An 11,746-nucleotide genomic window follows, 5' to 3' on the forward strand; every position below is an offset into this window, starting at 1 on the left:
CATGTGGAGTCGCCAGCCGCTTCTTTTCACCTGACAGTGAAGAGTTTCACCAGGGGGACGTAGCGCATGGGAGGATCACTCTATCTCCCCCCCCCCCCCAAACAGGCGCCCTGGCCGACCAGAGGAGGCGCTAGTGCAGCGACCAGGACACACACCCACATCGGGCTTTCCACCCGCAGACACAGCCAATTGTGTCTGTAGGGACGCCCGACCAAGCCGGTGGTGACACGGGGACTCGAACCAGCGATCCCTGTGTTGGTAGGCAACGGAATAGACTGCTGCGCTACCCGGATGCCCTTCTTGTGACTTTTGTTTTTCCTTCGTTGTGGTCCAAAAACTCAAAAAGCTGAGACTGTAGGATGTGAAAAAGGCAACAACAAAAAAAAACTGAAAATGTTGTGAAAACATTCCTGATGGGGTTGGTGTGTAAACTCAGTGGATGTGAGGCCGTATTGATTTTCTAACAGGACAAGAAATTGGTACTTGGTGTGCAAAATCCTTAATAATAGTATAGGTCCACCTTACGAAGAAGAGCCATTGACTGACATTAACACTGAAACATATGAAATGGTTGTTTTTCTTTTAGACTGTAAACAAATTTGCACAGGGCAGATGCGATACAAATAATAACCATGCAGTCTTGCACACCTCCGAGGCTCGCTCGTGTGTTAGAAATCGAAGCTAGACCACTGCTGACTTGAGTCCTAGTTTCTTTACACTGCAAATGTTTGATAATGGTTCAAGATGAGCTGACAGACATTCCTAGATAGGCATAATAATCATGGATGGTCAGTATTACGAAGAATACGGCACGGCACAGTGGCCCAGTGGTTAGCGCTGTCACCTCACAGCAAGAAGGTCCTGGGTTCGAACCCCGGGGTTGTCCAACCTTGGGGGTCATCCTCTGTGTAGAGTTTGCACGTTCTCGCCGTGTCTGCGGTGGGTTTTCTGCGGGTGCTCCGGTTTCCCCCACCGTCAAAAGAAACATGCATGTTAGGGTTGATACCCCTGTCTGTGTCCCTGACCGAGGCAATGGGAAAAGAACTGGAGTTGGTCCCAGCGCAGCATGAAGGCGGCAGCCCACTGCTCCTGCTAGCTCCCCAGATCACAGCTAGGATGGGTTACTTTGCAGTAACTGAGTTTCCCCAAGGGGATTAATAAAGAAATGGTGGTCACTCATTTAAATGATTACCAGTGGTGAGCATATCCCATCAGAAATATACGTCAGGTGGCAAATCATTCTCTATTGCTCTCGCCATTTTCCACCCTGCCTGCCCGGCTCCTCTGCGAATCATGAGAAGTTCACCGCATGAGCTCGAGAAGGGCAATACAGAAATAAGGGGTTCCGAGAAACGACAAACGCATGTAAACATTCCTGTCCCTCTCAGGCAGCGCTGACTTCTCGCTGGAGGAGGTGGTGTCTGTGTGTCACAGCCTCCAGAGGATAGCGCAGCACACTGTAGACGCCGAGGAGACGGGCCGCTGCTTCCATGAAATCATCATTCCACGCCTGCTGACTCTTGCCCTGCAGGCAGCCCTGTGTGGTGAGCCGCTCGATGAGCATGTCTTAAACTTTCCTCTGTGTGTCCAGTACACTGTTATGATTCGTAAATTAAAAAAAGTTTATTTCCTGTCCCAACTGTCATTAACCCAGTCTAAGTAGTATTTACACATAGTCAAACTCGTACTCATGAGCATTGAATTTACATTCACATCTTATGCCCCTACTGACACGTTCATCCAGAACGATTTTAACTTTAGAATGAGATGTCACTAAGTTACAAAAGCTTAAGTCCCTCTGTGCTCATATAGGGGAGAAAAACCTATGGTGGTCTTACTTCCTCTTCCTGTTTTGTAGAGGAGGAGTCATCTGCTCGTTGTAGTCCTATGGTGGAGGAGGCAGTCCTGTCAGCCATGGTCCCCATCATCAGCACCGCTTGTGCCAGGCTGCAGCCCACGTCAGTGCAATCTCCCTTTCACCATTCTCGTCCTTGTGGTCCTGTGTAAGCTCAGTCAGTAGAGCACTGAGTGTTACTGCAGCGTGTAGCTTGAACATGGCTCTAACACTGCCAGTGGTTAGTCATGTGATCCCTGTTGGGACCAACCATACTGGGATGTAATGCAGTTATTTCAGCTGAAAGTACTAGTTGTGTGAGTGCGTTTCTGCAGCACTAGACAAGTGCTGCAGAAGTACTTTCAAAAGTGCTGCAACTAGTACTTTCAACTGAAATTAGTACTTTCAGCTGCAGAAACGCACTCATTGGATTTCTTTCGAACTCCGTTTTACATGCACACTTACGATTGACAACTTTCTCCCCTCACTCTTTATCTCATTTTGTCATTCATAACCAGGCCAGAGCCCACATACGCAGATCCCTGCCTCTCTTTCTGTTTTTCTAAAGTTTTCATAAAGACCACTGACGTACACCGTTTCTAAGCCGCTTCATTGTGTGCGTTTGCCAGCGTGCTGCTATCCCTGCCTCACCATGCCCTCTTTTAGTCAGTATCTCCTCACTCTGATGCTTCGTGAGGTTCATGTGGTTTCCTCTCTTTGTTTAATCTCCAGACTCGCAGGCCAGACAGCGTCAAGAGCCGTCTCTCTCTTCCTGGACGGAGATGTCTCGTTTCTGTCTGACAACTCCTTCCCCTCGCACATTCGGCTACTCAAGGTGTGTGTGTGCATGGATCATCATCCTCATTTTGTGCATTTGCTTATGCAGTCGTGTGTGCCAGATAAAATCAGGTGAATATTTAATGGTGATTGTGGGGGACGTGTTGGGAGCTTTGTGGGGAGGTGTTTGCAGCTGTGCAGGATGAGGGTATAGATGTGAAGAATAAAGTGTAGGTTGAAGATGATTGAACTAAACAAACATATTACACCTCCTACAGGAAATCAGAGCAAGCTTCCTCCTTGACAGGTTGCACGCTGAAGTAGTCTGCTAGTGAGCAACATAAGATTTTCCACACATGAAAGAAAAATTATTTGTGTGTGTTTTTTTTTTTTTCTCCATATGCATGCATTTTTTTGTATGCGTTTCTTTCCACTTGTGAATGCAAATGACGCAGAGGCTTGCAAGAACGCACAAGGATGTGTGCAACTCACAAAAGAAGCAAGTCGGGGAAATGATGTCGGTGCGGGCGTGTCGTGCCCTAGAATTGCGTAACGGTTAAGTCTCGTGTGTGCAGACCCACACTTTGCTCTACTTAGCTGGGATCGGTTCCCGTCAAAGTCGGTCCTGTGATGGAGAGAGCGAGCGCCGAGGAGAGTGGATTAACCTCTCCTCTGTGGAAGTGACTGTTTTAATGCATTCTGTCTTTTTTTTTTGTGACCAGAATCAGGAGGGAGACTCTGGGAAGAAGTCCCAGCTGGTGTGCCTGCTCATGGGCTGCGTGTGCTCGTTGCCCCGCAGTGTAAGTCTCCAGACCATCAAAAATGTCAAGCGAAGATGCTATTTTTACCAATGGGAGACGTGCCTTGCAGCATGGCGTGTTATAAAGTGCAGAATCACAGTGAAGAATGACGCACAAAAGACATTCTCAGCTGCTGTCTTGGCATATAAATGCGTGCATATAACATAGGATACACACGACAGTTCAACACAACGTCATAATGTTTTGTCATAGTCTGTGACAGTTATACATAAGTTGAAAAATAGGAATTGATTAGGGGGTGGACAGGGCAGCATGAAGTACCACAAAATTTATTTCATTCACTAAAAGTATAAAACTGTCTCAAAACCTTGTTTGATGCCCCGCTACGGCTGTTGTGTCTCATATCCAGGTGGAGGTTCCCCAGATAGACAGATTGCTGTCTGAGTTGGAGGAGCTGAGCTGTACCTGCAGCCTCCCGCTCTCATACGTCTCCGCTGCCAAGTGTTTCGCCGGGCTGGTTAACAAGAGACCACAGGGTCAGTTGAGCGTTGCAGGGTTTCTGGAGTGTTTGTAAGCTGAGTTTATACAGTTCGAGAGCTATGACATCTCTCAAACATGGTCTGTTTATCTCATTTCATGTGGTTTCTTTGCAGCTTTCTCCCAGTTCTGTTCTTCCCCATGAGACGTCTCTCTGTGTGTGCAGATGCATGTTTTACATTTTAGTCCATTTTTTGGGAGTGGAATGATCTTGAATTTACTGCTGGCATCAAAAATGTATCCAAGTCTTGGGGCGTCCGGGTGGCGTGGCGGTCTATTCCGTTGCCTACCAACACGGGGATCGCTGGTTCGAGTCCCCGTGTTACCTCCGGCTTTGTCGGGCTTCCCTACAGACACAATTGGCCGTGTCTGCGGATGGGAAGCCGGATGTGGGTATGTGTCCTGGTCACTGCAGTAGCACCTCCTCTGGTCGGTCAGGGCGCCTGTTCAAGGGGGGAGGGAGAACAGGGGGGAATAGCGTGATCCTCCCACACGCTACGTCCTCCTGGTGAAACCCCTCACTGTCAGGTGAAAAGAAGCGGCTGGTGACTCCACATGTTTCGGAGGAGGCATGTGGTAGTCTGCAGACCTCCCCGGGGTCGGCAGAAGGGGTGGAGCAGAAACCGGGACGGCTTGGAAGAGTGGGGTAATTGGCCATGTACAATTGGGGGAGAAAAAAAAGGGGGGGTGTGTCCAAGTCTTAGTCATTTAGTAAATAGTGATCTTTTGGATTTGAAAGTCTGCACAGTTATCGTAATGGTGGTCGGTCTGTTCATCAGGCGAGGCTCTAGACTCCTTAATACAGCGGACCATTAAGAGAATGTGCCGTGAGTTGGACTCTCCCTCCTCTCCTTTGCGGATACAGGCCTTCACTCTTATGGTCTGGGTAAGGCCCTAATGGTTTTTTTTCACTACATGTATAATATTTATATACTATATGCATAATATTCCAGCTCACCTGAAGCACCTAACACATTTTGTTTTATACAGTATTGGATCTCGTCCCATTTATGTTAGAGAGCTGACTATAATACAATGAAGCCCTTGTGGTATAATATCAGTTAGACCTGTCCATTCATCCAATGATGCTATAGTGTTTTGCCTATTTATATCAAGCCATGATTGTGAACTGCACCCTGGTCTGCAGGTAGCCAAGGCACTGCTGCTCAGATACCATCCTCTGTCTGCAGCCCTGACCGAGAAGGTAACAACCGACACAGACATCAGATGCTATCTGAATAGACATGGTTTTCTTTCTGTCCTTCGGCCTTTTTTTCCCTCTTTTCGAACACCTTCGCACAGCCATGCATGCATACACACACACACACACACACACTCAAATTCATATGCATGCACACACACACATGGAAGGATGTCAGACTCGGAGTGGATGAGTGTCCTCTGTCCTTTTCTCTTCTCTGACATGAACACAAATGGGCACACACATAAACTCAAACAACTTGGTCATGTATCATGTAAAGTCCACAACACAAGCCCACAACTGTGACACATCCACACACAAGCCTTAAACATAAACCTCCGTGTGTGTGTGTTTGTTCTTTAAGCTCTTTTCCCTGTTCAATGACCCTGAGCTGGGTTCACTGACGGCAGACGGCTTCTCCTTGCTGATGAGCGACCATTCCGACGTGTTGAACCGCAGTTGCCATGCGGATGTGCGCATCATGTACCGCCAGCGCTTCTTCACCGAGAACTCCGCCAAGCTGGTGAGGGGCTTCAGCTCAGCCCCATCAGGTACAAGAGGAGTTTGTAGTTTGAATGAATTCACAAAGTTCTGAAACTTGAGATTGTTTAGACCAGGGTCTTAAACTCAAATGACCTGGGGGCCACTTGACAGGTGGTGTTATGGAGGAGGGCCGGTGCAATGGGGATGAAGAGAAAACGGTTCAACTATATAACCTTCACATCTTTTTTTATTATTATTTCACATTTTTTCAGAGTTTTCACATGGACAGGTAGCTATGTACATAGTGCAGCCTGGCCTAGGCCTACATATTTAGCCTGCTTCTTGCCAGAAACCTGGCACTTGCTCTGCTGACACAGGTGAGGCACATTTGCTTTCAGGGACTGAGCAGTGGACACCCTAAGGACAGCCTGGAGATGTTCATTGGTCAGTCTGGACCTGTGCTTTGGTTTATTAAAGGTCATAGTTGAGAACAGTTTCTCACACAGATAAGTGCTGCAGAAAAGACACATGACCTGCCTGAACAGTTTGGACAACTGTGGGAATGTTTTGGGAAGCTCTCTGAGAAACTGTCCAAGCGTCTCCTGCTTTCCTTGTGCCTGTCTGAACTTTGCCTCGAGCTCAGTGTTGCACTGCAAGTCTGTGAGCTCCATTTGAAACGTGCTTGGAGCACGGTCCACGTCAAAGGAGAAAGGGTCTGCAAATAACTGGAAAGTGGTGCTGTGAGTCTTAACATCAGAAAAGCGATGCTCAAACTCCTGCTGCAGATTGTCAGTGGCAGTCACATGCTCATCAGCATTGACTCTGGCACCATCATCAACAATTGGCTGGCATGTTGGGAAGTGGACAGATCTTTTCTCTGTGAGCTGTGTTTTCCATAATCTGAGTTTCACAGAGAAGGCTTTCACGCTATCAAGTGCTACAGTGACAAGTCGATCTGGCCCCTGCAGTTTTATATGAAAAGTGTTCAAGTGCCTGTGTGATATCAACTAAGAAAGCTAAACCCATGAGCCATTTGGGATCATCAAGCTCGGGAACATGTAGCCTGCCCTCTTTCATGAATTCTCTGATCGCCTCCCTGAATTCAAAACACCTTTCCAGAATGCTGCCCTTGCTCAATCAGTGCACTTGAAGTACAACACATTTCCATATATTGCATCTACTTCCTCCAGAAACGCACATACTGATGGTGTTGTAAACCTCTCGATCTGGTGTAATTAATGCATTTCACCACAACAGTCATAACACGGTCACATTTCAAGCATTTGCTGCAGAGCGTCTGCTGGTGAATGATGCAGTGCAATGCAGTTGTGGGATCTACATTCTCTTTCTCCAACTTTCTTTGAACTTTATCACGTACCAATAACAGTTTGTCCTCAATACTAACTGGCTTTTTAAATGTTTGAATTTGTGAAATTGGTGCAGTGGAATGTCGTCTCACGTGCTGTATTACTGTGGGCCATCCCATTATGTCTGAATGTTCTCATTCATCCAGGTCATGGTTATCCAAAGGAGTTGAATCAAGTACAACTGGACTTGGTATATATATATATATATATATATATATATATATATATATACACCAAGTCCAGTTGTACTTGATTCAACTCCTTTGGATAGCCATCCCATTATAATATGCAGTTCCCTCAGTCCTGCTGCAAACTCGCACCTTAAGAACATTCTCGCTGCCTTGTTTAGTGTGATCTGCAGTCTCCTCATAGCTCTCTGAGTTGCATTGCCCCACACTGCACCGCAATACATAATGACTGTAAATTAGACTGCGATGTCACCTTAAGAATGTCTCTCCATAAAAACTTTTGTCCAATCATTCCTGCCATTTTCATCACTCTTTTAGAAATATCTGTAACATCAGCCGTCCATTTAGATCAAGCTCTGTAATATGAGCCATCCTCCCAATGATTTGACTTCGGTAACCTATTTAATTTGAGCACTGCCATATGTTCAGTACCATGGCTTCAATTTCTTCCTCTTCCTTGCAGTGCATGTGATCATATTTTCAAACGACTAATCTCATTCAGTTCAGGCTAATTTGATTCCTTTTTGTCTCCCCTCCAGAGATGAAGTCCAACTACCTGAAGGCGCTATCCAATATGGTCAATAACCTGCCCAAACAAGTTCAGATCTCTGAGCTACCACCGGTGAGTCAAGGGCACAGGTCTGCAGTGCCTGTTGATATTCATGCAGTACACAGCGACCGGCATGTTCAGAGAATGGTTTCAATTGGTTGTGAGAGACCTGCTACCAAGTTACTGCCTCCTACTGCCCGTTGAAAAATAAAAGTAAAAAATACTTCAATTTCTGAATTTGAGATTTTTGCAGGAAAGGAAGACTACAACAAGCAGTAAATAGGAAATTTTCTATTTTGTGAGCTAGGAATAAGGGACCGTGTCACAATGGTTGTTTTTACTCCTCTAACATGGCAGCATGTCTCTTGTAACCAATGTCAACTACTCCCCAAACATTTTGAGCTTGTATCACCCGGCTCTCTGGACCACAATCTGTTACATCAGTGGATTTCTGGGACAAATTTGAGATGGATCTTCAGATAATGACGATTTCCACTGCCCGTGTCCAGCTGCTGTCACTGCTGCTGGAGGCCTTGTCTGGTCCAGACCATGGGGTCCACCTGTCGACTCTGTCTTGCCTGCAGCCGGCCTTACTCAACCCTTCTCCAGCTGTCATACAGCAGCTGGAGGCGCTGGTCACCAGGCTCCTGGCCCTCACCTCCAGTCCAGTCATGGTAAGTATGCTGCAGTCTAGAAAGTAAGTTGGTGTGCATAGACACACTAGCAAGAATTCTTACTTGCAGACCAAATGTGCATGTAGGATGCCCCTGTAGTTAGCCCCCCCCCAAAACATTTAAACACATTCACACCCCACTGTCAATATTTTCTTCTTACTCTTGCAGAAAGTACGAATTGCCACGCTAAGGTGTATCCACGACGTGTCCCAATTCCCTGAACATGAGGTAAAATTCCATCTCCTCCAGGCTTTAAATTCAGATACCAGCTCTCACTCATCACAGATACTGGAGATTAATAAAAAAAAAAAAAGGTCAACATAGTAAACATCTTGTCTTCCATAGTGCCATTTCATCAATCTTATGGGGTGACTGTCTCGGTTCCATAACTATCTTTAAGAGTCTGTGCTGCCTTATTGTGTCCCAGGTGCTTCCTTTCCGTACCAGGGTGCTGCGGGCCCTGGCCAAACCTCTGGATGACAAGAAGAGGATGGTGAGGAACGAGGCCGTACAGGCACGGGGAGCATGGTGAGGCACAGTTCAAGTGTTAGCCATTGTATAACTGATGCACTTTCCCCTACAATAGTATAATACATTATTTTTGCTGCATATTAGAGCCAAATTGGTTCATTTACCATCTTTGCCCCTTTGAACCAGGTGACTTCTTACTTTGACGTGGAGCAAATGTGCAACAGTTATTAATCATTTCTAAGCCTCTTCGCATATATATTATATATTTTGTCTCCTGTGTGAGAACATTTGTCACTGTGGTCTGATGACACAAGAATATGTTTTGTACCGTTCTCATTTCCACCAACTATTTAAAAAAGAAATAGTTTTTATTATAAGGTAGCCGTCTTCCTTTTCCCTCAGGTTCCTCTTGGGAAGTCCGGGGGGCAAGTGATGGCCCTACCCCAACCCTCATCCAGAGCCTCCAAACTCTGACTTGGCTTGAAGGAGAGAGGATAAGCTCTGGGGAAAGAGGGCCAGACTTAAACCTCAGCACAGGAGCCTCTTCTGGGTCAAACCGTTTAGCATTTGATTCTCCAGCATCCATCCTCCCCGCAACTCACCTTTCTAACTAAACTCCCTCCATTCTTTAGCTTTTCCGAGAATATCTGCTTTTTGCTTTTTTTCCACCGCTTCTATTTTTATGAACGCACAAAGTATTTTACATTGACTGAGCATGCCAGCGTATCAGCAGCGACTGCTGGGGTAGCATCGAGATCTACATAGAATGTGAACGAGCATTGTATTAATAATGGATTCGCGTCCCTTCGATTTGACGTACAACCAGGTAGCGGTAGTTATACAAAAATCACGGTAGTAGTCTGCCGGGTTTTCTTTTAACGCCATTAAAAGACGCCGGTGGGGGCAGCTGCCTGTGGCACGTGTGGGGTTTTAGAAGAGCGCCGCCCGTCGCGTCATGTCGAGAGTGAAGGGTGCGGGGGTGTACCGGCAAATTTCTGCACAACACCTCAAATCACACAACCTCCACCCCCCACCCCCACCCCCCCAGCAGCTTTGAATAACCTACCAGATCTCAGCAGCGGTCAGCGGGGCGTCGCACCAGCGGGACGTTTCCCACGAGCGTTTGGGTCGTTCAGCTCATCCTTAGGTCCAAGTCTGGGATATTAGCTCGAGACAAGCAGAGCCCTTTCCGCCATGTGCACCTATAGGCCAGCCACGTGAGATCTCCGAGAACGGCGCGTGAACCAAGCGAAGCACCGAGCATCGTATCAACCGCACGAGCGCGATGTGAGGCGAAACCAGCCAACCGTGCGCCACGCGTACTCCCCGGTAGCCCACGGCGGCGACACGAGGCTTGGGGGGACTTCCGCTGATGGCGGGTTTTAAGTTCATTTTACATGATTTGAATATTTAGGACGTTGTTAAGGATTAAAATTGGGACTTGAGTGTCATGTGTTGAACCGTTGCCTTGTGTTAAATCCGTGTTGGACAGATGACGGACGCATTACGCGGCTTGAGGTCGGTTGGTTATTCATCTTTGTAAGGTCCGTTAACTCGAGACCTCATATCGACTTACGCCAAGGATGTATGGATATTTAAAATGTCTTAAGTTAACATGTTAATAAACTTCTCTGTAACTGTGTAAAATCAGCCGACTTTTTTATGCCCCCCTCCCCCCTTACCAATTGTACTTGGCCAATTACCCCACTCTTCCCGAGACGTCCCGGTCTCTGCTCCACCCCCCTCTGCTGATCCGGGGAGGGCTGCAGACTACCGCATGCCTCCTCCCATACACGTGGAGTCGCCAGCCGCTTCTTTTCACCCGACAGTGAGGAGTTTCACCAGGGGGACGTAGCACGTGGGAGGGTCACGCTATTCCCCCCCCCCGAACAGGCACCCCGACCGACCAGAGGAGGCGCTAGTGCAGCGACCAGGATACATACCCACATCCGGCTTCCTACTCGCAGACTCGGCCAATTGTGCCTGTAGGGACGCCCGACCAAGCCCGGAGGTAACGCGGGGATTCGAACCGGCGATCCCCATGTTGGTAGGCAACAGAGCAGACGGCTATGCTACCCGGATGCCCCAGCTGACTTTTAACAGCGGCACAGACTTTGGAAACCTTCTTTATCGACGTAAAATAACAGGGCAAAACAGTGATATGAAAAAACTTTCATTTTATCAAAAACTTAAGAATCACAGAGATATGCCAAGTCTAGCTGCGGAGCACAGCTCATCGGTTAGGAATCGTATCAAAGCGGTCACCATGCCGGATGGGGGACAGGTTCATCCAGCCATGTTTTTCAGTGGTGTGAACACTATGGTTTGCATAAAAGGGAATAATGAACAGAATATTATCACATTAGCTTGATATTACCACACATTTACCAAGTAGAGCAGTGCCTTGGGTCCCATCGAGGAAACCCAACTCATTTTAAAGGCCGAGTACCTCAACAAAGGCACGTGATACTGTACCAACAGTGTCTCACAGCGGATCTCAAACTAGGCTGAGGATGAAAACTTCAACAGGACTCGGGCTGTTTTCACTTATTTCAGCTCCTTGTGCGTAGTAGCAAGATTTATAAAAGGTTGTAAGGAAATGATCACGTCACACGTTCAGACGTGGAGAATCGCAGCAGAAATGGGGACGACCCGTCTTCATGAGTGTTCAGAACAGTTTTACAAAGTTTTCTCAAAAACATCCTCTCCCTCCACCACAACCCACAGCCCTGCCAGTCAGCTGTTTGGCACCAGAGATGTGTTACTATTTAGGCAAATGGTTCTCAACCTGGGCAGCACAGTGGTTAGCGCGGTCGCCTCGCAGCAAGAAGGTCCTGGGTTCGAACCCCGGGGTTGTCCTCTGTGTGGAGTTTTCATGTTCTCCCCGTGTCTGAGTGGTTGTG

General features: G+C 47.3%; 1 protein-coding gene across 1 annotated transcript in view; it reads left to right on the plus strand.

The window, feature by feature from the left end:
• Positions 1-10,312, plus strand: part of mms19 (MMS19 homolog, cytosolic iron-sulfur assembly component) — a 28,957-nt gene extending 18,645 nt beyond the window's left edge. Inside the window, exons 19-31 of the mRNA XM_056296606.1 lie at positions 1,389-1,544; positions 1,859-1,958; positions 2,567-2,669; positions 3,334-3,411; positions 3,782-3,908; positions 4,689-4,795; positions 5,057-5,113; positions 5,475-5,661; positions 7,688-7,770; positions 8,208-8,372; positions 8,541-8,600; positions 8,800-8,900; positions 9,246-10,312. Coding sequence (XP_056152581.1) covers positions 1,389-1,544; positions 1,859-1,958; positions 2,567-2,669; positions 3,334-3,411; positions 3,782-3,908; positions 4,689-4,795; positions 5,057-5,113; positions 5,475-5,661; positions 7,688-7,770; positions 8,208-8,372; positions 8,541-8,600; positions 8,800-8,900; positions 9,246-9,276 — 1,355 coding nt within the window. The 3' untranslated portion in view covers positions 9,277-10,312. The remainder of the gene's footprint in view (positions 1-1,388; positions 1,545-1,858; positions 1,959-2,566; positions 2,670-3,333; positions 3,412-3,781; positions 3,909-4,688; positions 4,796-5,056; positions 5,114-5,474; positions 5,662-7,687; positions 7,771-8,207; positions 8,373-8,540; positions 8,601-8,799; positions 8,901-9,245) is intronic.
• The last annotated feature ends 1,434 nt before the right edge of the window (positions 10,313-11,746 follow it).

This window comes from Lampris incognitus, chromosome 17 (genome assembly GCF_029633865.1).
Source record: "Lampris incognitus isolate fLamInc1 chromosome 17, fLamInc1.hap2, whole genome shotgun sequence".
NCBI classification, from domain to species: Eukaryota; Metazoa; Chordata; class Actinopteri; order Lampriformes; family Lampridae; genus Lampris; species Lampris incognitus.